General features: G+C 47.4%; 1 protein-coding gene across 1 annotated transcript in view; it reads left to right on the top strand.

The window, feature by feature from the left end:
* Positions 1–24,571, top strand: part of LOC309343078 (broad substrate specificity ATP-binding cassette transporter ABCG2-like) — a 38,070-nt gene that overhangs the window by 6,378 nt on the left and 7,121 nt on the right. The window contains exons 3-11 of the mRNA XM_081864295.1: positions 429–488; positions 1,138–1,252; positions 4,714–4,866; positions 5,910–6,067; positions 9,106–9,257; positions 16,185–16,313; positions 17,037–17,302; positions 20,222–20,304; positions 21,434–21,523. Coding sequence (XP_081720421.1) covers positions 429–488; positions 1,138–1,252; positions 4,714–4,866; positions 5,910–6,067; positions 9,106–9,257; positions 16,185–16,313; positions 17,037–17,302; positions 20,222–20,304; positions 21,434–21,523 — 1,206 coding nt within the window. The remainder of the gene's footprint in view (positions 1–428; positions 489–1,137; positions 1,253–4,713; positions 4,867–5,909; positions 6,068–9,105; positions 9,258–16,184; positions 16,314–17,036; positions 17,303–20,221; positions 20,305–21,433; positions 21,524–24,571) is intronic.

Below are 24,571 nucleotides of genomic sequence, written 5' to 3'. Positions count from 1 at the left end.
CATCCACTGTATCATTCAGAATATATATTTTTTCTTGTTTTCCTCCTCTAAAAACTAGGTCCATCTTATGGAGCGAAAAATACGGTAAATCCAGCCGTGGGGAGGGCATAGGTTTCTTTGCATATTTCCATACATATGGGCCAGAAACTTGGTATTTTAAAATGGAAGAGGAGGTATTGAAGAATCAGATTCAACACCAGTTATAGGATTTCACAAACACCTGCGGGCAGGTGGAAGAATAAAATTATGAGCAGAATAATAGCAGGTGAACCATTTATATCACAAACAATTCCAGAACGGAAATTTCTGTAACAAAACGTTGGTGTGGCAGAAGACATGGGGAAAGGATCTGATGTCATTATGCCACATAGATCACGCAGAAAACAATTGATAAACTGAACCTCCTTTTTATTCATTTTTACTTCTAGTGGCATCATGAGACCAGGCATGAATGCTATCCTGGGACCAACAGGAAGCGGCAAATCTTCGTGAGTATATCTTAAGGCCAAATTCCAAGTGGTGTGGGAAATCTGTTATCACAAAGCTTTGATTTTTGGAATTATTGTTATTTAATTAGAAGCTACTGGCACATGATTTGAAGATGGGTGAGGGTTTTCCTTTCTCTGTCGAAACCGCTTGCCCAGAAGCCTGTCCCCACCCCCTGCTTATGGAACGGAGAGCAGTTTTGGGGGAGAGGATTAAGAAGGAAGAAAGGTCCAGGAAAGAAAGGATTACAAATCTCCCTAGAGACGCGGGTGGCGCTGTGGTCTAAACCACTGAGCCTTGGGCTTCCCGATCAGAAGGTTGGCGGTTCGAATCCCCGCAATGGGGTGAGCTCCCATTGCTCAGTCCCAGCTCCTGCCAACCTAGCAATTCGAAAGCACGCCAGTGCAAGTAGATAAATAGGTACCACTGTAGCGGGCAGGTAAACGGCGTTTCCGTGCGCTGCACTGGTTTCGGTGTTCCATTGTGCCAGAAGCGGCTTAGTCATGCTGGCCACATGACCCGGAAAAACTGTCTGTGGACAAACGCTGGCTCCCTTAGCCTGTAAAGCGATATGAGCATTGCAACCCCAGAGTCGTCCGCAACTGAACAACTGTTGCGGTCCTTTACCTTTACCTTTGCCTTTACCTTTAGCCTCCTAGATGTTTTGGCTGCTCGAAAAGATCCTGCTGGCTTGTCAGGGGATGTTCTTATAGATGGTGTCCCACAGCCTCCCAATTTCAAGTGCATCTCAGGATATGTAGTTCAGGTGAGTGTCTCAGCCTTTTGAATTTTGATTCTGCTATATCTGTTTCCCCCGCCACCCCAGTTCTTGGGGTGATAAGCACCCATCTGCATGACACAGTCAAAGCACTATCATACCACTTCAGATAGCTGTGGCTTCCCCCCAAAGAATCCTGGGAACTAGAGTTGCTGAGAGCTGTGAGACTCTTCTTCCCACTCACAGAACTACAATTCCCAGAGTTCCCTGGGAAGAAGGACTGGCTGTTAAACCACTTTGAGAACTGTAGCTCTGTGAGGGGAATAAGGGCCTCCTAACTGTCATGACTAAAGTCCTTGTAGGCAGAAACTGGAAAGTGTTAGAAAATTCTGGAAGATTCTAGAAGGTTCATTTCCGATGCAAATATTGTTTTTTTACAGTAATATTTATTACTTTTAAAAGAAGAGAAAACAGAAGCAGAAAAAAAAGAAAAGATAAAAAGTACAATACAATACAAAACAGTACAAAACACAAGCTAAACCCATTAAAGTAAACACTATGAACTAAACTAAACAGAGCCCACTCCCTAACCCTAACCCTAAGTAAAACAAATCAAAAACAATTTTTAAAGAAAGAGCCTTTTCAAAGCTCTTTCTTTCGTTCCCTTGTTTCCTAGACCTCCTCTCACCTCCCTTTTTGTTTTCCACTTCTACTAGTTGTTTCAGCAAATCCTTTCCATCTTTCTCTATTCTCTGTCATATTATACATAACATATTTTTTTAACCTTATTTTAACATTAAAACTAAAATACTTATATATACTTAACTCCTTATAACATTTCTGCTAAATCCATAAAATATCAATCCACCATTTTTCTATCACTCATTAATTTTGCAATATTTCTATATATAAACTTTAAATTTTTCAATCTTCTTCCATCAGCTCCTCTCCCTGGTTTCGGATTCTGCCAGTCCTTTCCGTCAATTCCATATAGTCCATCAACCTGGAGATCTTATGTCCGAGGCTCTTAACTCTTTTCCAGGTCCCTTCTGCAGATCTTCTTCATATTCTTTAATGCTAGAGAGCAAATCTCGAGAAAACTCCGTCCTAACAATATTTTTATTCCTTCTGGACAGTTCAGCCAGATTTCCATAGTTGAAGCTAGAGACTATAAAGTGTTTCAGGACGTATTTCAAGATTCTTCCAAATCCAAAGGCCCCCAAAACTTCAATCTCCTCCAAATCCAAATCCATGTCCCAAAAGTCAATTAATCCCTGGATAGAGGGATCTTTCTGACTTTCCTTCTTCAGTCCAATCCTCAAAATCTGACTTTTTCTATATTCAATCATAAAAGGCCTCAGTTTATAGTCCTCAATTTGCTTCTGTAAAACTAAGGGTCCCGCTTGTGTTATTTTAGGTTCAAAAACAACAACTTTCTCCTTTTCCTCCACCATTTGTTCTGCCAAAGTAGGTTCCTGTGCCAGGTCCTGAATTATTTTTGTGATGGTGCTCCCTTCTTGTATCAAATTAGTCACTTTCTGTTCCAAGTTATCAACTTTAAAAGTCATGGCATCCGTCTTTTTATTAAGCTCTTCCAGCGAATGACTTATTTTACGTAATAGAGTCACAATATCTTCTCCTATCAACATTTTGAATAGTCCAAGGTCAATCACTGGTTCTCAGAATCCTTATCTTGCAGCTGGAGATCCCCCAGTTACACTCCTGTAACAGTTTCAAAAGCTCCCTCTAGAGGGAAACAGTCTCCACTTGTATGAATTCTTTCAAGCACAACGCAAGCAATAAACAAAGTTTCGATTTTCAGTTACTTTTCCTCCATTTTGAATGCAGAAGAGGACAATGGAAACAGTATCTTGCTCTTATTTTAGCTAGCTGTCAAATCCGTTCTGTCAACGAACGTTCCCCAAACGTCATCTGGCAACCCGTTCCCAGGTTCAGAGCTGAGGTGATTTGATTTTCCCCTCACTCCTGCAGGCTTACTAAGTTCAAAATTCAAAATTTCCCCCCTCTTCACCTGCCTCCAAGGGGGGATTTATATTTTTAACCGATGGAAATTTAATCTTTTATCAGAAGCTTTCAGAGACTTTACCTTGTAACATCTTTGCTTCAGTCTATTTACAAAAGCGGAAGGCGGACTTCCTGTTTATGACCTTCCCGCTTCAGCACCAAATTAAGATATTTAAAGATCCAATTATTCGTTCTACTCACGGGTAGTTGTTTAAAATCCAATTGTCCACAGAAAAAAGTCAGCGCTCTCCAGCAACAGCGATGTGGCTTCACTCCATGAAAAAAGCAGTCGATTCAAAGCACCGCGCCGCTCACCCCACGTCGCTCCGGATCCCCAAAACAGGGTTTCCCCGCGAGTAGGGGAGACGCAAAAGGTGCCAGCCGAATCCCAAGTTCATAAGCTTCTCCCACTTGTGATTTCAATGGGTCTCCGCCTTCGCCGTGGCGATCAGACCCTGTTTTTCACGGAGTAAGTTCCTCCCGATCGGAGGAGCTCAGCCATTGCCGGAGGCGCCAACCCAGAAGTCCGATGCAAATATTGTTTTGACTATCTCAAGGTCACACTGAGCTGGGAGAGAGAAATTCCTGCACTCAGCGAGTTGCTCTCTATTGCTCTCTCTTACTTTCATTTGTACCTTGTGTGTCTGAAGTTTTTTGTAACGAACCTTTGCCTTTTAGGACAGTGGTACCTTGGTTCTCAATCTGTTCTGGAAGTCCATTTGAAAACCAAAGTGTTCCAAAACCAAGGCATGCTTTCCCATAGAAAGTAATGCAAAATGGATTAATCCATTCCAGACTTTTAAAAACCACCCCTAAAACAGCAATTTAACATGGATTTTACTATCTAACGAGACCATTGATCCATAAAATGAAAGCAATAAACAATGTACTGCAGTCACACAATCAATCAATCAGTAGCTGAACTGGGTCCCACACAGTCACCAAAACAAAACAAAATGAGTTGCAAAAACACAAAATAAATAGCAAAAACAGACAGACCTCAGCGTAACACTGAAAACGGAAGTGTGGCTCTCAAAACAGAGCATGTTCAGCTTTCGAAAAATGTTTGCAAACCGGAACACTTACTTCCGGGTTTGCAGTGTTTGGGTTCCAAGTTGTTTGAGTACCAAGGCGTTTGAGAGCCAAGGTACCACTGTAAAAGTTTTTTCTTTTGGACCTTTGGCTCCGCGTGGTCTTATTTTATTTACTGCAAGACTCTGTCCGTCAATAACAACTCTCAGTATCCTTAGCAAACTACAGCTCCCAGGATTCTGAGGGAGGAAGCCATGCCTGTTTATGCTGCCTTGAATTTATAGGGCAGATGGGGCCTAAACAGAGTCTAGACCCATTAAAATTAATGGGCTTTCTTGAAGTAAGAATCAGCTGCTAGTCCGTTCAGTTTCTGCACCTGGAATGGCAGGGCGGAGGGAAGGGGGATATTCCTTTGGGTGTGCTTTCTTACAGTCACAATATTCTGCTTTCAGGATGATGTTGTCATGGGAACAATGACAGTGAGGGAGAATCTCCTCTTCTCAGCAGCCTTGCGGCTTCCGAACTCTATCAGCTTTCAGGAGAAGGAAGAGCGTGTAGTCCAGATTATCAATGAGCTGGGGCTGAGCAAAGTGGCTGATACTAAGGTGAGCACATCTTGGGGGTAATTTAAAAGGTTTTGCTGATATCCCCATAGCTGTTAGCACAAACTTAGTGTTAATAGTGTGACCCTACCCACCCCATGGGACGTGGGTGGCACTGTGGGTTAAACCACAGAGCCTAGGACTTGCCGATCAGAAGGTTGGCGGTTCGAATCCCCGTGACGGGGTGAGCTCCCGTTGCTCAGTCCCTGCTCCTGCCAACCTAGTAGTTCGAAAGCACATCAAAGTGCAAGTAGATAAATAGGTACCGCTCTGGAGGGAAGGTAAACGGTGTTTCCGTGCGCTGCTCTGGTTCGCCAGAAGCGGCTTAGTCATGCTGGCCACATGACCCGGAAGCTGTACGCCGGCTCCCTCAGCCAGTAAAGCGAGATGAGCGCCGCAACCCCAGAGTCAGTTACGACTGGACCTAATGGTCAGGGGTCCCTTTACCTTTACCTTTACCCACCCCATGTTAGAGAGGTTTGGAAGAAATATCTTTACTCCCTTGTAGCAGAGTTAGCACAGTGGCTCAATGCACCTTAAAACTTGGTTAGATTTACTTATGCCTTCATCCACCTTTAAACAACTGTTACCCACAAAATACTTAGGTTAGAATAAATCACAGACACTTAGCTTTCCATATAAGTGAAGCTATCTATTCACAGAGTTTTTGCAGAAGTTACAGCAAACAAGTCTCTATCTGCTGGTAGCGAAACAAAGATGAACAAATAACTTAAAAAGAAAATGATTTGGTTTCCTTACAAAAAGGATCATGCAATCTTTGAGTTGGGAAAGATGCAGGCTGTAAAATCTCCCTTTTAGAGAGATTTTATACACTTGAGCTGGGAACCATTCCACAGGGCTTCTTGCTTGTTCCAGGAAGCACAAAGAAAAAGGGGTTGGGACAAAAGCTGCTTTCATGCACACAGGTGTCAGTCAGTAACTGTATAGCTTTCTAACTTCTCAGCTTGAATATCATAACACCACTTAGAGGTGTTTTTCCAGTGTCTGATGCACGCTTGGTATGCCTAAATTAATTTTTTTTGCAGGTAGGAACTGAATTGATTCGAGGCGTGTCTGGGGGAGAACGGAAGAGGACTAATATAGCAATGGAACTGATCACTGAACCACCAGTGCTGTTCCTAGATGAACCCACCACAGGCCTCGATGCCAGCACTGCCAACGCTGTTCTCCTCCTGCTGAAGAGGTAAGACGCCCTATCCCTTCTGGAAACCCTTGAAAGTACTTAAGGATAATAATAATAATAATAATACAGTGGTACCTCGGGTTAAGTACTTAATGCGTTCCGGAGGTCCGTACTTAACCTGAAACTGTTCTTAACCTGAAGCACCACTTTAGCTAATGGGGCCTCCTGCTGCTGTAGCACGATTTCTGTTCTCATCCTGAAGCAAAGTTCTTAACCTGAAGCACTATTTCTGGGTTAGCGGAGTCTGTAACCTGAAGCGTATGTAACCTGAAGCGTATGTAACCCGAGGTACCACTGTAATAATTATACAGTCATACCTCAGGTTATAGATGCTTCAGGTTGTGTTTTTTCGGGTTACAGACCCGCCGAAACCCGGAAGTACCAGAACGGGTTACTTCCGGGTTTCGGCGGTCGCACATGTGCAGAAGCGCTAAATCGTGCTTTGCGCATGCGCAGAAGCACAACCCGTGCGTGCACAGACGTGGTGCTGCGGGTTGCGAACATGCCTCCCGCACAGATCACGTTTGCAACCCGAGCGTCCACCGTAGTTTTGATTATGAAACAAATTTTCAAAATTGTTTTTGCGGGTCTTTGGGCCATAATAAAGAATGTGTGTGTGTGATAACAACAACAACAACAACAACAACAACAACAATAATAGCAATGCCATGGAGGGTATGGTAGGACATTATATGTGTGTGTGTGTGTGTGTGTGTGTGTGTGTGTGTGTGTCCTACCATACCCTACAAAATTTCTCCAATGAAAATAGGGATTCCCAGTGCTGTTTTTCTAGAAAAAGAGGTGCCGGAACTGTTCTCTTAGAGTGTTCTCTTAGAGTGGCAATGGCGCTCACCTGAGAGGTGCCGGAACTGTGTTCCGGTGACTCCCAGCTGGGGAAAAAATCCCTGGGGAACCCTACTCCATACCCTCCAACATTTCTCCAATGAAACCAGGAACTTCCTAAGAAAAAGACGGCATTCCGGGATCAAATTGGACACCGGGACGGCTTCTGCAAATCTGTGACACCTGGAGGGTCTGCAGTGATGGACCAATATATAGATATATTTATTTCTATGCTGCCTTTCTGCCATCATTGCACTCAGATTCACAGAGGATAAAGGCCATCTGTGACTACTAGCCATGATGCATATTTTCTATCTCCATTATCAGAATAGCAGCTGCTGGAGAGGAGAAAGCGATTGTGCTCAGGTCCTGGTCCTGGACTTCCTATAGACACCTGGTTGGCCACTGTAAGAACAGGATTCTGGACCAGATGGGTGTCTGGTCTAATGCAGCAGTGATTTCCTTGTGATCTTAAGGGGCTGTACATAGGTTCCCCTAGGTCAGGCATCCCCAAACTCGGCCTTCAAGATGTTTTGGCACTACAGTTCCCACCATCCCTGACCACTGGCCCTGTTATAATAATAAGAATAATAATTTATTATTTATACCCCGCCCATCTGGCTGAGTTTCCCCAGCCACTCTGGGCGGCTTCCAATCAAGTGTTAAAAACAATACAGCATTAAATATTAAAAGCTTCCCTAAACAGGGCTGCCTTTAGATGTCTGTTAAAAAGAAGATATCTGCTTATTTCCTTCACATCTGAAGGGAGGGCATTCCACAGGGCGGGCGCCACTACCGAGAAGGCCCTCTGTCTGGTTCCCTGTAACCTCACTTCTCACAATGAGGGAACCGCCAGAAGGCCCTCGGTGCTGGACCTCAGTGTCTGGGCAGAACGATGGCGGTGGAGACGCTCCTTCAGGTATAGAGGGCTGAGGCCGTTTAGGACTTTAAAGGTCAGCACCAACACTTTGAATTGTGCTCGGAAACGTACTGGGAGCCAATGCAGATCTCTCAGGATCAGTGTTATGTGGTCCCGGCGGCCACTCCCAGTCACCAGTCTAGCTGCCGCATTCTGGATTAATTGCAGTTTCCGGGTCACCTTCAAAGGTAGCCCCACGTAGAGCACATTGCAGTAGTCCAAGCGGGAGATAACTGGAGCATGCGCCACTCTGGCAAGACAGTCCGCAGGCAGGTAGGGTCTTAGCCTGCGTACCAGGTGGAGCTGGTAGACAGCCGCCCTGGACACAGAATTAACCTGCGCCTCCATGGACAGCTGTGAGTCCAAAATGACTCCCAGGCTGTGGACCTGGTCCTTCAGGGGCACAGTTACCCCATTCAGAACCAGGGAGTCCCCCACACCCACCCGCCTCCTGTCCCCCCAAAACAGTACTTCAGTCTTGTCAGGATTCAACCTCAATCTGTTAGCCGCCATCCATCCACCAACCGCCTCCAGGCACTCACACAGGACCTTCACCGCCTTCACTGGTTCTGATTTAAAAGAGAGGTAGAGCTGGGTATCTGGGGATGATGGGAGTTGTAGTCCCAAAACATCTGGAGGGCTGAGTTTGGGGATGTTGCCCTAGGTGGTCGGCCACCCAGGCATTGAGAAACCTAACCTTGCTTAGCTTTAGAAAGGCGGCAGCATCCTGCTTGTAAATTTAAGGCCTGGGGGCAGACTTGCGTGGTTTTTGCATTTTTGCCATCGTCCTACCTCATCAAGAGAGCTAAAACGTCTCCGAGCACAATTCAAAGTGCTGGTGTTGACCTTTAAAGCCCTAAACGGCCTCGGCCCAGTATACCTGAAGGAGCGTCTCCACCCCCATCGTTCTGCCCGGACGCTGAGGTCCAGCGCCGAGGGCCTTCTGGCGGTTCCCTCATTACGAGAAGCGAGGTTACAGGGAACCAGGCAGAGGGCCTTCTCGGTAGTGGCACCCACCCTGTGGAACGCCCTCCCATCAGATGTCAAAGCGATAAATAACTACCTGACATTCAGAAGACATCTCAAGTCAGCCCTGTTCAGGGAAGTTTTTAATCTGTGATATTTTAGTGTATTTCTGGTTTTTATGGAAGCCGCTCAGAGTGGCTGGGGAAACCCAGCCAGATGGGCGGGGTACAAATAATAAATTATTATTATTATTATTATTATTATTATTATTATTATTATTAAACTTAAAAGGTGCGGCTTTTCATCCTAGGCTCTCCAGAAGAGGTAGAACCATCATTTTCTCCATCCACCAACCTCGCTATTCCATCTTCAAGCTCTTCGATAGCTTGACGTTACTGGCTTTGGGGAAGGTACTCTATCACGGACCCGCAAAGGAAGCCCTTGGATATTTCCAGTCTATTGGTAAGTTTGCTCTTGTTATTGTTAGTTTCTGTTCTTATCACTGTGCAGCTGCATGGAGTCACAGGACTCTGTTTACATTCCAGAGACCTTGCAGTCTCACGGGAAAGGGAGACGGGATGTGACGTTAGTGGTTTCCTGTTTCCTTCTTTCCTTTGTTCAGTTGCTCTCTGCTTTCGAAGAGAGAGGATGTATATTTCTTAGCTGTCTGCATAGTAAGAAATAAAACTCTATACAATGTAGCCAAACCTCTCGTCTCTTCCCTGTGCTGGGAACCCTGCTGGATAGAATGTGCTTGAGGCTCAGGCCATTAAACATGTCGGAGGCGATTTCAAAGGCTCAGCTCGGAGGAAGATGAGGCTTATCGGCTTGGCCGAGTGGAGATTCCGACAGTTGTTATAAGAGTTTGTAGGCGCGGGAATGTCAGCAAAACTCACCAGAGCAGGGATTAGAAAACTCAAGGGGTTCACTGAAGCTTTTGTAGACAACTGAGAGCTGCCAATGGCACACAGATTTCATGTCAAGATCAAGATTCGCCTCGGAGACCCTAGCAGAGAGACTTCTGGGACTGTCTCTGTCTCTCTCTTTTTTAAAATAATTTTTATTGATTTTAACATATAAATTATAAAATGTACCACAAAACTTATCACTAATACAATCTTTTTAGACTTCCATCAGCACCTCTGATGATCCACCGTTTTAACCACTTCTTATGCATTTCTTAGCTTTATATTGCCTTTACATCATCCTTCCCCTTCTCCATTTTTGCAATACTTCCAATAATACTCCTCACAAAACTTCTTGCAAATCTACAAACGTCGCCTGATCTTCGCAAATACTTTTCAAATAGTCCGTAAATTTACTCCAGTCTTCCGTGAATTTCTGGTCCCACCGGTTTCGAATCCTTCCTGTTAGTTTATCTAGTTCTGCATAGTCCATTAACTTCATCCTCCATTCTTCAATCGTCGGTAATTCTTCTTGCTTCCATTTTTGGGCCAGTAATATTCTTGCTGCTATTATTGCATATAAAAAGAGCTTACATTCCTTTCTATTTATATCACTCCCCACAATGCCCAGTAAAAATGCTTCTGGTTTCTTTATAAATGTATATTTCAACATTTTTTTCATCTCATTATATATCAGGGACTGTCTCTGTCTCAGCTGCTTGGGCTGACAGTGGGCGCTTCCAGACAAGCCTTTTAATGGCCAATTGCCATGTCTCCTTTACATAATTGTATGGGGATTCCAGGAAACAGCACGAGCCAATTGGGATTCTTCCATTCTCTCCCTTCCCCCCACTGCTTCCTCCGTCTTTCTACTTGCCGCGAAAAAACCGTGAAGGAGGGAAAAAGCACAATAGCAGTTCCATCTCTTTGCAGGTGTGAACAAGATAAATTATGATGAAGGCATAGTGCGAGTTGCCCCTAGGGAAGGAGGCTGTCATGTTGGGGATTGCCCTCTCTGTTGTTAGTACAGTGGTACCTCAGGTTAAGTACTTAATTCGTTCCGGAGGTCTGTTCTTAACCTGAAACTGTTCTTAACCTGAAGCACCACTTTAGCTAATGGGGCCTCCTGCTGCCGCCACACCGCCAGAGCATGATTTCTGTTCTTATCCTGAAGCACTATTTCTGGATTAGCAGAGTCTGTAACCTGAAGCATATGTAACCTGAGGTACCACTGTACAGTCATACCTCGGGTTACAGATGTTTTAGGTTGTGTTTTTTCGAGTTATGGACCGCCAAAACCCGGAAGAATTGGAACGGGTTACTTCCGGGTTTCGGTGGTCGCGCATGCGCTGAAGCGCTAAATCGCGCTTTGTGCATGCGCAGACATGCCGAATCACAACCCACATGTGCGCAGACGCGCGGCTGTGGGTTGCGAACACTGTGGGTTGCGAACGTGCATCCCACACGGATCACGTTCACAACCCAAGCATCCACTGTAGCGCTGAACACACACACACACACACACACACACACACACACACACACACTTTGAATCCAAATGTACAGGATTGCTTCACCTTGCTTTTGTTCCTCTGGGGTCAAAATTCAGCATAGAATCATAGAGTTGTAGAGTTGGAAGGGACCCCTAGGGCAGTGAAGGCGAAGCTTTTAGAGACCGAGTGGCCAAATGGCAACCCAAAACCCACTTATTTATCGCAAAGTGCCAATTTTACCTGAATTGGGGCATAATCTGCAGTAGCTTCCACTACTCTTACTCCTATTTAGCCCTTAAGAAAGAAGGACCTGGTTACCATATTGCATTGTTTCTGGGGATTTTGTGGGAAGGTCTAGGCAAGGTCTCTGCATTGAAAGAGAAGATGCATATAGATCTTTTTGCCGTTCATTAACCCAACAATTAGAGGGACACGGGTGGCGCTGTGTGGTATCCAAGAGCCCGTATAGAGTCCTTACGTAGGTTCCCTATTGGTAGGAGAAAATAACAGAGGCCCACCAGAGAATATTGAGAAGGAAAACAGCTAGTAAGCTTGATCTTTATTGATCTGTTGCAACAGGGTCCTCACTCACCACATGCAGGAGGGAGGAGGAACCCCGAACAAAGGTGTGCCTGCCCTTATATAGACATTTTTAATTCCCTGCCCTGGAGCTCAGGACCACCCCTCCATACATCATACCTACATCACAGAAAGAAATCTGTTTATCTACAGCAGAAATCTGTTTATCTTGTCTGACAGGTTACCTGTTTAATGGTCACTTGATTGAATTGCCTGGGGAGCCTGGCCAGTCTTTTGTCATGATAAATACTTAGTTCCTTAGCCAGGTCACAGGTTCACACCCTATTCATATCTTAAATGTGCCCTTGAGGCAGTATTTGTGAAGGAAAAGACAATGGGGAGGCTTTTCCATTTTCCTTTGACCTTGCATAGAAAACATTTGGTCAGTTTGGGAATCAAAAATGGTTTCAGGTCGGTCTTCCTGTGCTGATCTATGTACGTGCTTGGTTGGTACACTTATGAACCTTTAACATATATCTAAGACCTCAGAATTCCTATCACAGGATAAATAATCATAGAAAAAGAGGCACACACGCCAGCTTCCATAGCACACTTAGATATCGAGCCTCACTTGTGTGTTAAGGTGTGGTTTATATGGTTTGAAGACAACTCCCTATTCCATTCTTAAGTAAAGAAGTTGAGTTTCCAGGATACAGGTCTGGGGCTTAAGAGTTGTGGCATTGTTTCTCAGCTCTGAGTAACAGTTTTTATTTATTTATTTATTCATTATTAGAACTACAATTTATTACCTGTTGTTTACTCCAAGGTTCTGGGGCAGGTAACAAGGGAAACATTTGGTGTTAGTCTCGTTCATACCTGTGTTTAAAACCAATTTGCTTAGAAGTCTCATTTGTTACATAAATGTGCTCTGGAACGCAGCTGTGGTGACTCACGTCATCACCTGTGTTGTTGGGGAAAGACCACTCCCATTGAGGTAAAATACCGTATTTTTCGCTCTATAAGATGCACCAGACCACAAGTCGCACCTAGTTTTTGGAGGAGGAAAACAAGAAAAAAAAATATTCTGAATCTTAGAAGCCAGAACAGCAAGAGGGATCACTGCACAGTGAAAGCAGCAATCCCTCTTGCTGTTCTGGCTTCTGGGATAGCTGCGCAGCCTGCATTCGCTCCATAAGACGCACACACATTTTCCCTCTGCTTCAGGGCGCCCCGCGCGTCCGGCGGCAGGCTACAGTCCGCAGCATGGGGAACCCTCTGTTTCAGGGCGCCCCATGCGCCCCCCGGGTGCGCAAGGCTTGCCAACACGAGCGCGGAGCATGGGGCGTCCTCCGAAGGGCGCCCCATGCTCCGCGCTGCCAGCTGCCAGCTGCCGCCCGCAAGCCTTGCGCTCCTGGGGGGAGATCCCCCGGGTGCGCAAGGCTGGCCAACACCAGCGCGGAGCACGGGGCGTCCTCCGAAGGGTGCCCCGTGCTCCGCGCTGCCAGCTGCCGCCCGCAAGCCTTGCGCTCCCGGGGGGAGATCCCCCGGGTGCGCAAGGCTGGCCAACACCAGCGCGGAGCACGGGGCGTCCTCTGGAGGGCGCCCCGTGCTCCGCGCTGCAGGCTGCTGCCCGCAAGCCTTGCGCTCCCGGGGGGAGATCCCCCGGTGCGCAAGACTTGCCAACACCAGCGCGGAGCACGGGGTGGCCTCCGAAGGGCGCCCCGTGCTCCGCGCTGCCAGCTGACGCCCGCAAGCCTTGCGCTCCCGGGGAGAGATCCCCTGGGTGCGCAAGGCTGGCCGACACCAGCGCGGAGCACGGGGCGTCCTCCGAAGGGCGCCCCGTGCTCCGCGCTGCCAGCTGACGCCCGCAAGCCTTGCGCTCCCGGGGAGAGATCCCCCGGGTGCGCAAGGCTTGCGGACACCTGCGTGGAGCACGGGGCGTCCTCTGGAGGGCGCCCCGTGCTCCGCGCTGCAGGCTGCTGCCCGCAAGCCTTGCGCTCCCGGGGAGAGATCCCCCGGGTGCGCAAGGCTGGCCGACACCAGCGCGGAGCACGGGGTGGCCTCCGAAGGGCGCCCCGTGCTCCGCGCTGCCAGCTGACGCCCGCAAGCCTTGCGCTCCCGGGGAGAGATCCCCCGGGTGCGCAAGGCTTGCGGACACCTGCGTGGAGCACGGGGCGTCCTCTGGAGGGCGCCCCGTGCTCCGCGCTGCAGGCTGCTGCCCGCAAGCCTTGCGCTCCCGGGGAGAGATCCCCCGGGTGCGCAAGGCTGGCCGACACCAGCGCGGAGCACGGGGCGTCCTCCGAAGGGCGCCCCGTGCTCCGCGCTGCAGGCTGCTGCCCGCAAGCCTTGCGCTCCCGGGGGGAGATCCCCCGGGTGCGCAAGGCTTGCGGACACCTGCGTGGAGCACGGGGCGTCCTCCGGAGGGCGCCCCGTGCTCCGCGCTGCAGGCTGCTGCCCGCAAGCCTTGTGCTCCCGGGGGGAGATCCCCCGGGTGCGCAAGGCTTGCGGACACCAGCGCGGAGCATGGGGCGATGGGATGTGGGAGGGAGCTCGCTCCCCGCCCCGCGTGTGCTCGCCGCCGCCGCCCCGCCTCTCGCCGCCCGACTCGCCCGCCTCCCTCCCACGGCACACCAGCCGACGTCCCGCGGCACACTAGTGTGCCGCGGAACACCGGTTGGGAAACACTGTTATAGAGCAAAAATAGGGTAGGTGCTAGCAGTGGGGAAGTACAACTTCCACAAAAGTTTTTATTTGACATAACTTACTTGATTGATTGATTGATTGATTGATTGATTGATCGATTGATTGACTTCTTGTTTTTCACTGCTGCTTTTCCTTCAAATGAATCTCAAAGCAGCTTACCAACAATAAATAACAATATAATAGGTAGAGCATGAGACTCTTAATCTCAGGATCCTGGGTTCGAATCCCATGTTGGGTGAAGGATTCCTGCATTACAGAGGGTTGGGCTAGATCAGGGGTCAGCAAACTTTCCCTGTCCCTCAGACCTTGTAGGGGGCCAGACTATATTTTGAAGAAGAAGAAAATGAACAAATTCCTATGCCCCACAAATAACCCAGAGATGCATTTTAAATAAAAACACACCTTCTACTCATGGAAAAACACCAGGCAGGCCCGACAAATAACCCAGAGACGCATTTTAAATAAAAGGACACATTCTACTCTCATAAAAACACGCTGATTCCCAGACTATCCGCGGGCCGGATTTAGAAGGCGATTGGGCCAGATCCAGCCCCCGGGCCTTAGTTTGCCTACCCATGGACTAGATGATCCTTGTGGTCCCATCCAACTCCATTATTCTATGATTCCATGATCACAAATGCAGGATAAATCATATAAAATAATTAGCAAATGAACACAATTTTCCTCCCTCTATTCACTAAACATTTTCCTTTAAATGTAAGTTGTTCTTGTTCTCTTATTCTATATGTTAGGTCCGCAAGGTGCGCATATTCCATCAATTTAAGTTGCCAATCTTCCTTAGTTGGGACTTCGCTCATTTTCCATTTTGGGGCTAACAAAACATGAGCCCATAGAGTGGCATACATAAATAACCTTTTCCAGCTCCTGGGAATTTCCATCCGAGTTATTCCGAACAAAAGGAACTCTGGTTTGATTGTATTTTAAAGTACTTAAAACCATTTTTTCCCATTCATTATGAATTACCGTATTTTTCGCACCATAGGACGCACTTTTCCCCCTCCAAAAATGAAGGGGAAATGTGTGTGCGTCCTATGTTGCGAATGCAGGCTTTCGCTGAAGCCGACCCCTCACGCTCTCCAGGCTTCGCACACCTCTCCGCAAGCAGCGGGAGGCCAGCGCTGGGCTCCCGATGCTTGCGGAGAGTTGCCAGCATGCCGAAGCCTGCGCGTGCTGAGATCAGCGCGCCCAGGTTTCGCGGACCTCTCCGCAAGCAGCAGGAGCGCTCCCAGGGCTTGCAGAGAGCTGCCTGTTTGGGGGCTGGGGTCGGGGGAAGCTCGAGCTCCCCCCGCCCCAGCCCCGTGCCTGGGGGGGAAATAATTTTCCCCCCTTTATTTCCCCCCGAAAAAACCGGGTGCGCCCTATGGTCCGGTGCGCCCTATGGTGCGAAAAATACGGTATTTCCCAATATAGTCATACCTTGGTTTTCGAACAGCTTAGTTCTTGAACGTTTTGGCTCCCAATCGCCGCAAACACGGAAGTCACTGTTCCCGTTTGCGAACTGTTTTTGGAAGCCGTATGACTGACGGGCCTTCTGCGGCTTCCGATTGGCTGCAGGAGTTTCCTGCACCCAATCAGAAGCCACGCTTTGGTTTCCAAACATTTTGGAAGTCGAACAGACTTCCGGAACAGACTCCGTTCAACTTGCGAGGTACGACTGTACTCTTTTACCCTTTTACAGGTCCACCACATATGAAAGAACCCTCAGTCTCATTACATCTCCAACGCTTACTCTCTTTCTCTCTTTACAGGGTATGAGTGTGAACCTTTCAATAACCCAGCTGACTTCTTCCTGGACGTGATCAATGGCGACTCCACGGCTGTAGCTGCAAGCAAATGTGGTCAGAAACTGAAGAAGACTGACGATCAGGAGCACGTGGGTAAGAAGCTGACATCGGGGGAGGTTCTTGATCACCACTGGGGATCTAGTACAGTGGTACCTCCGGTTCTGAAAGAGATCCATTCCGGAGGTCCGGCCACATCTCAAGGAATTCACAACCGGAGGACCGTTTCTGCGCATGTGCGCGCGCATACAGCACTTCTGTGCATGTGCGGGAGGTGAAACCCAGAAAAATACTTCTGGGTTTACTGCTTTTGCAACCCGAAGTTTACGTTACCCAAGGCTAACATAAGCAGAGGGTCCGCTGTACTATATTTCTGAAAAGCATTCTATTATATAGTCCTAAAAAACGAGGGAGATGCGGGTGACGCTGTGGTTTAAACCACAGAGCCTAGGGCTTGCCGATCAGAAGGTCGGTGGTTCGAATCCCCACGACGGGGTGAGCTCTCATTGTTCGGTCCCAGCTCCTGCCTACCTAGCAGTTCGAAAGCACGTCAAAGTGCAAGTAGATAAATAGGTACCACTCTGGCGGGAAGGTAAACGGTGTTTCCGTGTGCTGCTCTGGTTTGCCAGAAGTGGCTTAGTCATGCTAGCCGCATGACCCAGAAGCTGTCTGCAGACAAATGCCGACTCCCTTGGCCTATAGAGCGAGATGAGCACCACAACCCCAGAATCGTCCACAATTGGACCTAACGGTCAGGGGTCCCTTTACCTTTACCTTTAAAAAAACGGAGGGTGGGGTACCTTTTTTGTTTTTCCCCAGAAACCTGTAATGAAGATGGAATGGAAGAGGAAGGTGTGGAGAAGACACTGGTGGACTCCTTGCACGAGAAATACCTCAGCTCCTCCCAGTACGAGAGCATGATGGAGCAGCTGAAAAAATACGAAAATCTCCACGGAATCCCTCAGAAGAAGCCGAGGCACATGAATCAAGTGACCTATGCAAACGGCTTCCTCACTCAGCTCTACTGGGTGTCTCAGCGCTCCCTCAAAAACCTCATCCGAAACCCCCAAGCTTCTGTGGCGCAAGTAAGGAGCAGAACCGTCTGCTATTGTGAACCCTCAAGTGAGAATGTGTGGTGCACCCAGAAGCATGCCAGAGCAGGGAGCTTGTGGCTGGAGGTCCTAGTCTAAAAACCATAAACCTTCACTGGGGCCAGCTGGCTTCACAGTCCCTCTAAGGGTCCTTATCTTCCAGGGACAGTCCCGGATTTGCAGAAGCCCTCACGGTTTCTGATTTGATCCCGGAATGTCCCGCTTTTCCTTGGAACGTCCCTATTTTCATCAGAGGAATGTTGGAGGGTATGGTAGGATGTTCTTATTTTTATTGGAGGGTATGGAGTTATGCGACCCCCGAGCCAAGGAGATAAGTAACTCTACAGCCTTTAGAAGACATCTGAAGGCAGCCCTGTCTAGGGAAGTTTTTTAATGTTTAATGTTTTATTATAAAAAAATTCCTTCCAGTAGCACCTTAGTGACCAACTAAGTTTGTTATTGGTATGAGCTTTCATGTGCATGCACACTTCTTCGCATATATAAAAACACTATTATGTTTTTATATACAGTGGTACCCCTGGATGCGAACGGGATCCGTTCCGGAGCCCCGTTTGCATCCTGAGTAGAACGTAACACGCGACTGCACGTCTCCACGTACGCGGGTTGCGTTTCACCGCTTCTGCACATTCATATGACGTCATTTTGAGCGTCTGCGCATGTGCGAGCAGCGAAACCCAGAAGCAACACGCTCCGTTACTTCCGGGTTGCCGCGGAACATAACTTGAAAACACTCAACCTGAAGCACATTTAGCCTGAGGTATGATTGTATGTTGGAAGATAGGCAGGGTAAATAATAATAATAATAATTATTATTATTATTATTATTATTATTATTATTAATAGATGTCTTTATTTTCATTGGAGAAATATTGGAGGGTATGGCTTCAGTGACAATGAACTGACCTCAAACAGAAATATTCTAACTCAGCTGGTTGGTTTTAACTGTCTTTTGGGATGGATTAAAACATACAGTGGTGCCCCGCAAGACAAATGCCTCGCAAGACGGAAAACCCGCTAGACGAAAGGGTTTTCCGTTTTGGAGGTGCTTCGCAAAACAAATTTCCTATGGGCTTGCTTCGCAAGACGAAAATGTCTTGCGTGTTCCTGCAGGTTCCCCCCCCCTTTTCTAAGCCGCTAAGCCGCTTATCTGCTTATCCGATAAGCCGATAAGCCGCTAAAAGCCGCTAATAGCGCTAATAGCGCTAATCTGCTAAGCCGTCAATGGGCTTGCTTCGCAAGACGAAAAAACTGCTAGACGAAGAGACTCGCAGAACGGATTCTTTTCGTCTTGCGAGGCACCACTGTACTCAGTAAGCCCACAACTTATATGCATTTGACCTGTGCGCATTCAGCTGTACACACATGGGGGAAAATTACAAAAATATTTAATGGGGACGGGGTTCCAGGAAAAATGACTTTGGCAATCCCATCCACCATTATGTCTTGACTATGCAAGATTTTGGCTTTTGGTGCAATTCCCAGAATGTAACACCAGTGTAAGCTGTGGGCTCACTGTATTGGCTTGCTAAATTAGAGCAGGTTGGGAGGTCTTGCACACAACTAGCCCCCTTCCTCAAAAGACTGGACTGTTTGCAGCAAGGAAAGTGATGGGCAAAATGCAGTGGAAAGGGTAGATAGGGTTGCCATAGGGCGGAAGTGACATGCAGGACGGAATTTTCTGGATTTCCGCATTTTTTTCCAGGAAAAAGCTCAACAACCTTGGCGTTTTTCTAAGACAAGCCCAACAACTTTGGGGATTTTCTTTTTAAAAAGGACAACAAATTTGTTTGTGCCAGATTTTCACTTCTTGAAACATGGCAACCCTAGCTTGTGTTGATATAGCGACATCTCATCTCCCTTCAGAGCAAATCAAAATGCAGCTGCAGCTGCAAGCAGAGGATCCTGGTGCCGGAGGCAAACTACTATGTACAGCGCATGTGCGACGTCGCATGCATGCATGCATACACTGTGTGTAACAATGCCACACATGCACTGTACATTGCGGTTTGCCACTGGCGCCGCTTGAGCACCGTACGGACGTTCACCACTACAGCCACATATAGAGGATGCTCTGTTCACAGCTGCAGCCACAAACAGAGGATCCCAGCACCGTCCGTACAGCGCAGGAGCGCCAGCAGCAGCAAACCGCTATGTACAGCGCATGCGCGGCACCTCTACGTACAGTGCATGCGCCGAACGTAGCGATGCTGCACATAATAATAATAATAATAATACATTTTTATTTATACCCCGCCCTCCCCAGCCAAGACCGGGCTCAGGGCGGCTAACAACCAATAATAAAAACAAGTTGATTAAAATACAATTTAAAAGATTAAGATACAACATTAAAGCATTAGGATACAGTCTCTTCATAGGAGGAGAAAGGAAAAAGAAAGAGGGGGAGGGAATCTAACTGATTCCAAGCCAAAGGCCAGGCGGAACAACTCTGTCTTACAGGCCCTACAGAAAGAAATCAGATCCCGAAGGGCCCTGGTCTCATGAGACAGAGCATTCCACCAGGCTGGAGCCAGTGTTGAGAAGGCCCTGGCTCTGGTTGAGGCTAATCTGACTTCCTTAGGGCCTGGGACCACTAGGGTGTTGCTATATAGGGACCTTAAGGTCCTCTGTGGGGCATATCAGGAGAGGTGGTCCCGTAGGTATGAGGGGCCCTACGTAGTGACGCCTCGCCCCCGGTGTCACGACGCCTTTGTTCGCCCCTGTAAACCTGCTATCTGAAAGCACCCTGAACTAATTCCGAGCCTGTGGATACCTTTGCCTTCCTTGTTTGTTTTGCTCAGGATGGTCAGATACCCTTTGACCGTTGCATTCTGTTGCTGTGCCAGTGAGCGGGTACAGAATTAATCTCTTTCTTTTTCCTTTCCCACATTCCAGGTCCTTGTGACAGTTGTCCTGGCACTGATCGTGGGGGCCATTTTCTTTGGTGTAAAACTTGATCAAAGCGGCATTCAAAACCGGTAATCCCTGATGCTTTTCTCGAGGTTTATTTTCCATGATATCATTATTTTATTAAAAAATAACTTTTGTTAGTTTTACATCTAATCACATTGGCTCCTGTATAATTGGCTCATATAGAATTGGTTCATAAAGAATCACTTTGGCTCAACTGAGCCATTTTAGGTAATGGTATAACAAGAATAGGAAAGGAAGTAAAATGCAAAGATGCAAAAATTAATTTTGTAAACCTTTAGCTGGGAGAGAGGGAAGTTGTTCCCTCCCTCCCGGCTAATGGTTTGCAAAATTACCATATTTTTCACTCTATAGGACGCACTTTTTCCCCTCCAAAAATTAAGGGGGAATGTGTGTACGTCCTATAGAGCGAATGCAGGCTGCGCGGCTAAGCCCAAAGCCAGAACAGGGAGACGTAGCACTGCACAGCGCTCCGTCTCGCTGTTCTAGCTTGGGGTTAGCTGCACAAAGCCTTCGCAGGGCAGTGGGGTGAAGGCACCCTGCTGCTCTGCAGAGGCTTCAAAGGCTGTGCTCCGGGGGCTTCAGGCAGCTATCCGCAAGCCTTTGGAGCGCGTCAGGAGTTCCCGCTGCCTCCAAAGGCTTGCGGATGGCCGCCTGAAGCCTGGAGAGTGAGAGGGGTCGGTGCACACCGATCCCTCTTGCTCTCCAGGCTTCGCTTTGCTGGAGAGGCGCTGCACAGTTTTCCCTCTCTGCGCAGCGCCCCTTCAGCGAAGCGGGAGGAGACACAGAAGGGGCTCCGTTTCTCCTGCTGCTTCGCTGAAGGGGCGCTGAGCAGAGAGGGGGAGAATTTTTTTTTCCTGTTCTCCTCCTCCTATGGTCCGGTGCATCCTATAGAGCGAAAAATACGGTAATTTCCTTTTTTTATTTTTGGAGTTGAAACAAACACAGCCATATTACACTATGAGCAGTTCTTGAAAAGATGCTCTAACGTACCCTACTTTAAGGTCAAGAGCCATCTCAGTTTAACAGCAGAAAACCATTGTGTCTTGCCTGCATAAGAAACAATATGTGTTCCTACCATAGACAGGGTTCAGTGATCCTGAAAGAAAGATCCGGAAGAAAGCTTCCGAAGCAGTTAATGAAGGCAGTTGCCTTACTTTTGGTTGCTTCTTTCAGAGTTGGATCTTTGTTTTTCGTAACCACAAACCAGTGCTTCTCCAGTGTGTCGGCAATCGAGCTGTTTATCAGGGATAAGAAGTTGTTTGTGTAAGTATCAAACCTCCTCTAAGGAAACGGGGAGGCAGGGAAAGGCAGATGGATTTGTTAGTGGAAAAGAGGGGCTGGTTGATATGATACGATAATCTTTATTGTCATTGTCCCATACAAAACAACGAAATTGAAAAAAATCTACATCAGACATTCAAAAACCAACAAACCTGCTATCCCAATTATCCCAGCCTGGTTAACCCCCTAAAAACTCTGACACCCCATAATTAAATGCAATATACTCCCACAGAGACTTACCTTACACTGCGTTTAAAACCAAAATCGCATTTGGATAAAAACTGTTTCTCAGGCGGCTAGTCCTGGTCTTTATAACCCTGTACCTTCTTACAGAAGGCAGAAGCTGAAATAGATAATTTCCGGGGTGCCTACTATCCTGCACTATTTCTGCAGCTTTCCTATGACACCTGGAAGCATAGATTTGATAGAATTGTAGCGTTGCAAGGGACCCTGGGGATCTTCTAGTCTGATCCCCCTGAATCCAGCTGTCCCATACGGGGATTGAACCTGCAGCTTTGGCACTATCAGCACCGTGCTCTAACCAACTGAGCTATTCCATTTCCTTGAAATAAGTTCCTTTTCTTATTTCTAGCGTCTAGGATAATGCAAAACCCTAAGCCAGGGGTCGGCAAAGTTTTTGTGGCAGTTCATGGTCCCGCAGACGACGCTGTGGGCAGTAGTGTGTGTGTGAGTGCGCAAACGCTATTTCCAGCACTCCTTCCACCACAGAGGAGGCGTGTGCAGCTTCCCATTGGCTGCAGGAGCTTCCTGCAGCCAATGGGAAGCCCGATAGCGTCGCGGAAGGCGGTCCCCACTCTGCTCCGTGCCGGTTTAGCACAACACACGGGAGCTGGCCAAGTGGGAGGCGTAGGTCCATGGGCCGGTTAAACGACCCCCATGGGCTGTTTGTGGCCCATGAGCCTTGGGTTGCTGACCCCTGCCCTAGGCCTAGTTTGCAATGAGGTGGTAAATCTGTGGGCTGTATCCCTTCAGAGTGTGCTCCTTCCCAGTGCCTTTTTTTCTTCAAAAAAATGTTTAGGGGTACAGTGGACATTCGCGTTGCGAACGTGATCTGTGCGGGATGCACGTTCGCAACCCGCAGCGTCCACAACCCGCAGCGGCACATCTGTTCACATGCGGGTTGTGATTCGGCACGTCTGCGCATGCGCAAAGCACGACTTAGCACGTCTGCGCATGCGTGGCCCCCAAAACCCGGAAGTAACCCATTCTGGTACTTCCAGGTTTCGGCGGTCTATAACCCAAAAAAACGCAACCTGAAGCAGCTGTAACCCAAGGTATGACAGTACAGTGGTACCTCGGGTTACATACGCTTCAGGTTACATACGCTTCAGGTTAAAGACTCCACTAACCCAGAAATAGTGCTTCAGGTTAAGAACTTTGCTTCAGGATGAGAACAGAAATTGTGCTCCGGCGGCGCAGCAGCAGCAGGAGGCCCCATTAGCTAAAGTGGTGCTTCAGGTTAAGAACCGTTTCAGGTTAAGTACAGACCTCTGGAACGGATTAAGTACTTAACCTGAGGTACCACTGTACTACACTCTGTATTCATTCAATACAGCATGTCGTTTGCCCTGTATTTCCGCTCTGCTGTGTGCCTCGGATGTGACTTCTGGTGTTTCACGAGGCACCAGAAGTTGCGTTGGGGGCCATGCGGTGTGGGTGCTGGGCACCCACCCCAAATTTTTGGTGGGTGCTCAAGCACCCAGAGCCCCCTAGAAATGGCACCCTTGGAGGGCAGGGGAGAAGATGAGGGTGAAGGAGACTGAGCGGAGATATGATAGACATCTTCAAGTATCTGAAGGGCTGTCACATGGAGGAGGGAACAAGCTGGTTTTCTTCTGCCCTGGAGAGTGGGACCAGAACCCATGGCTTCAAGTTACAAGAAAGGAGATTCCCAACTAAACATCAGGAAGAACTTCCTGACAATAAGAGTTGTTCAATAGTGGAACGGTCTCTCTCCCTCGGGAGGTTGTGAACTCTCCTTCCTTGGAGGTTTAGAAGCAAAGATAGATGCATGCTGTACGAGGTATGACTGTACTCTCATTTCGTCTGAGACTCAGGAAACACCAGGACAGGAAATAAGGCTGCGGTTGGGGGTAGCAACGGAAGTGACAATTCACCGTGCTATTCAACAGAACTGATGATTCACCCCTTTCTCTGACATCTAATGCTTTATGTTGAGATGCCTGACTTTGCAGGGGCTTGAATGAGATAACCCTCAGGGTCCCTTTCAACTCTCTTTTACTCTCACAAGATTGAATGTAATAATAATAATAATAATAATAATAATAATAATAATAATATTATAATAATAATAATAATATAATAATAATAATAATATAATAATAATAATAATAATAATAATAATAATAATAATAATAATAATAATTTATTATTTAAACCCGCTCATCTGGCTGGGCTTCCCCAGCCACTCTGTATTGCTCTCGTCTGTACTTGAGGGACAACTCCAACAGATTCCACACGAAAAACGCTTATGTCCCTGTGGAGATGGCAGTCCCGAATCGGTGGCGCATTCCCTTCTGGCTTGCCCTCTTTATAAAGACTTGAGGAATGAGATTATCACCCCTCTTTTATTATCCATTCCGCGTTGCCCAACCACTGCCACGGTGTCCTTTCTCTTGGCAGATCAAGATGAGCAGGTGACAGCAAAGGCTGCAAGGTTTTTAGCTGGGGCGATCAGAGTACGATCCGCTATTTGACTATCGATTCAAAACCCTAAAATGTATTTTATATAATTGACTTTTTATTTCTATTCTTTGTATATTGTATTTTTGATTTTTTGCTATGGCCGATTGCTGACGCAAATAAAGGTTCATTCATTCATTTCCTCCCAACTCTATACTCTATGATTCCATGAGTTAGTAGGAAGTTTCAAAGCACGGGGTGGCTAACCTTATTTGGGCTGAGGGCTGCACTCACCCATGGCCAGTCCTCCAGGAATTGCATATCAAAATGGGTGTGGTTGAAGTTTAAAAGCAGGCATGACCATTT

This window comes from Podarcis erhardii, assembly GCF_964252035.2.
Source record: "Podarcis erhardii genome assembly, chromosome: 5".
Taxonomy (NCBI): domain Eukaryota; kingdom Metazoa; phylum Chordata; class Lepidosauria; order Squamata; family Lacertidae; genus Podarcis; species Podarcis erhardii.
This window is presented reverse-complemented; position numbering and strand designations above follow the sequence as displayed.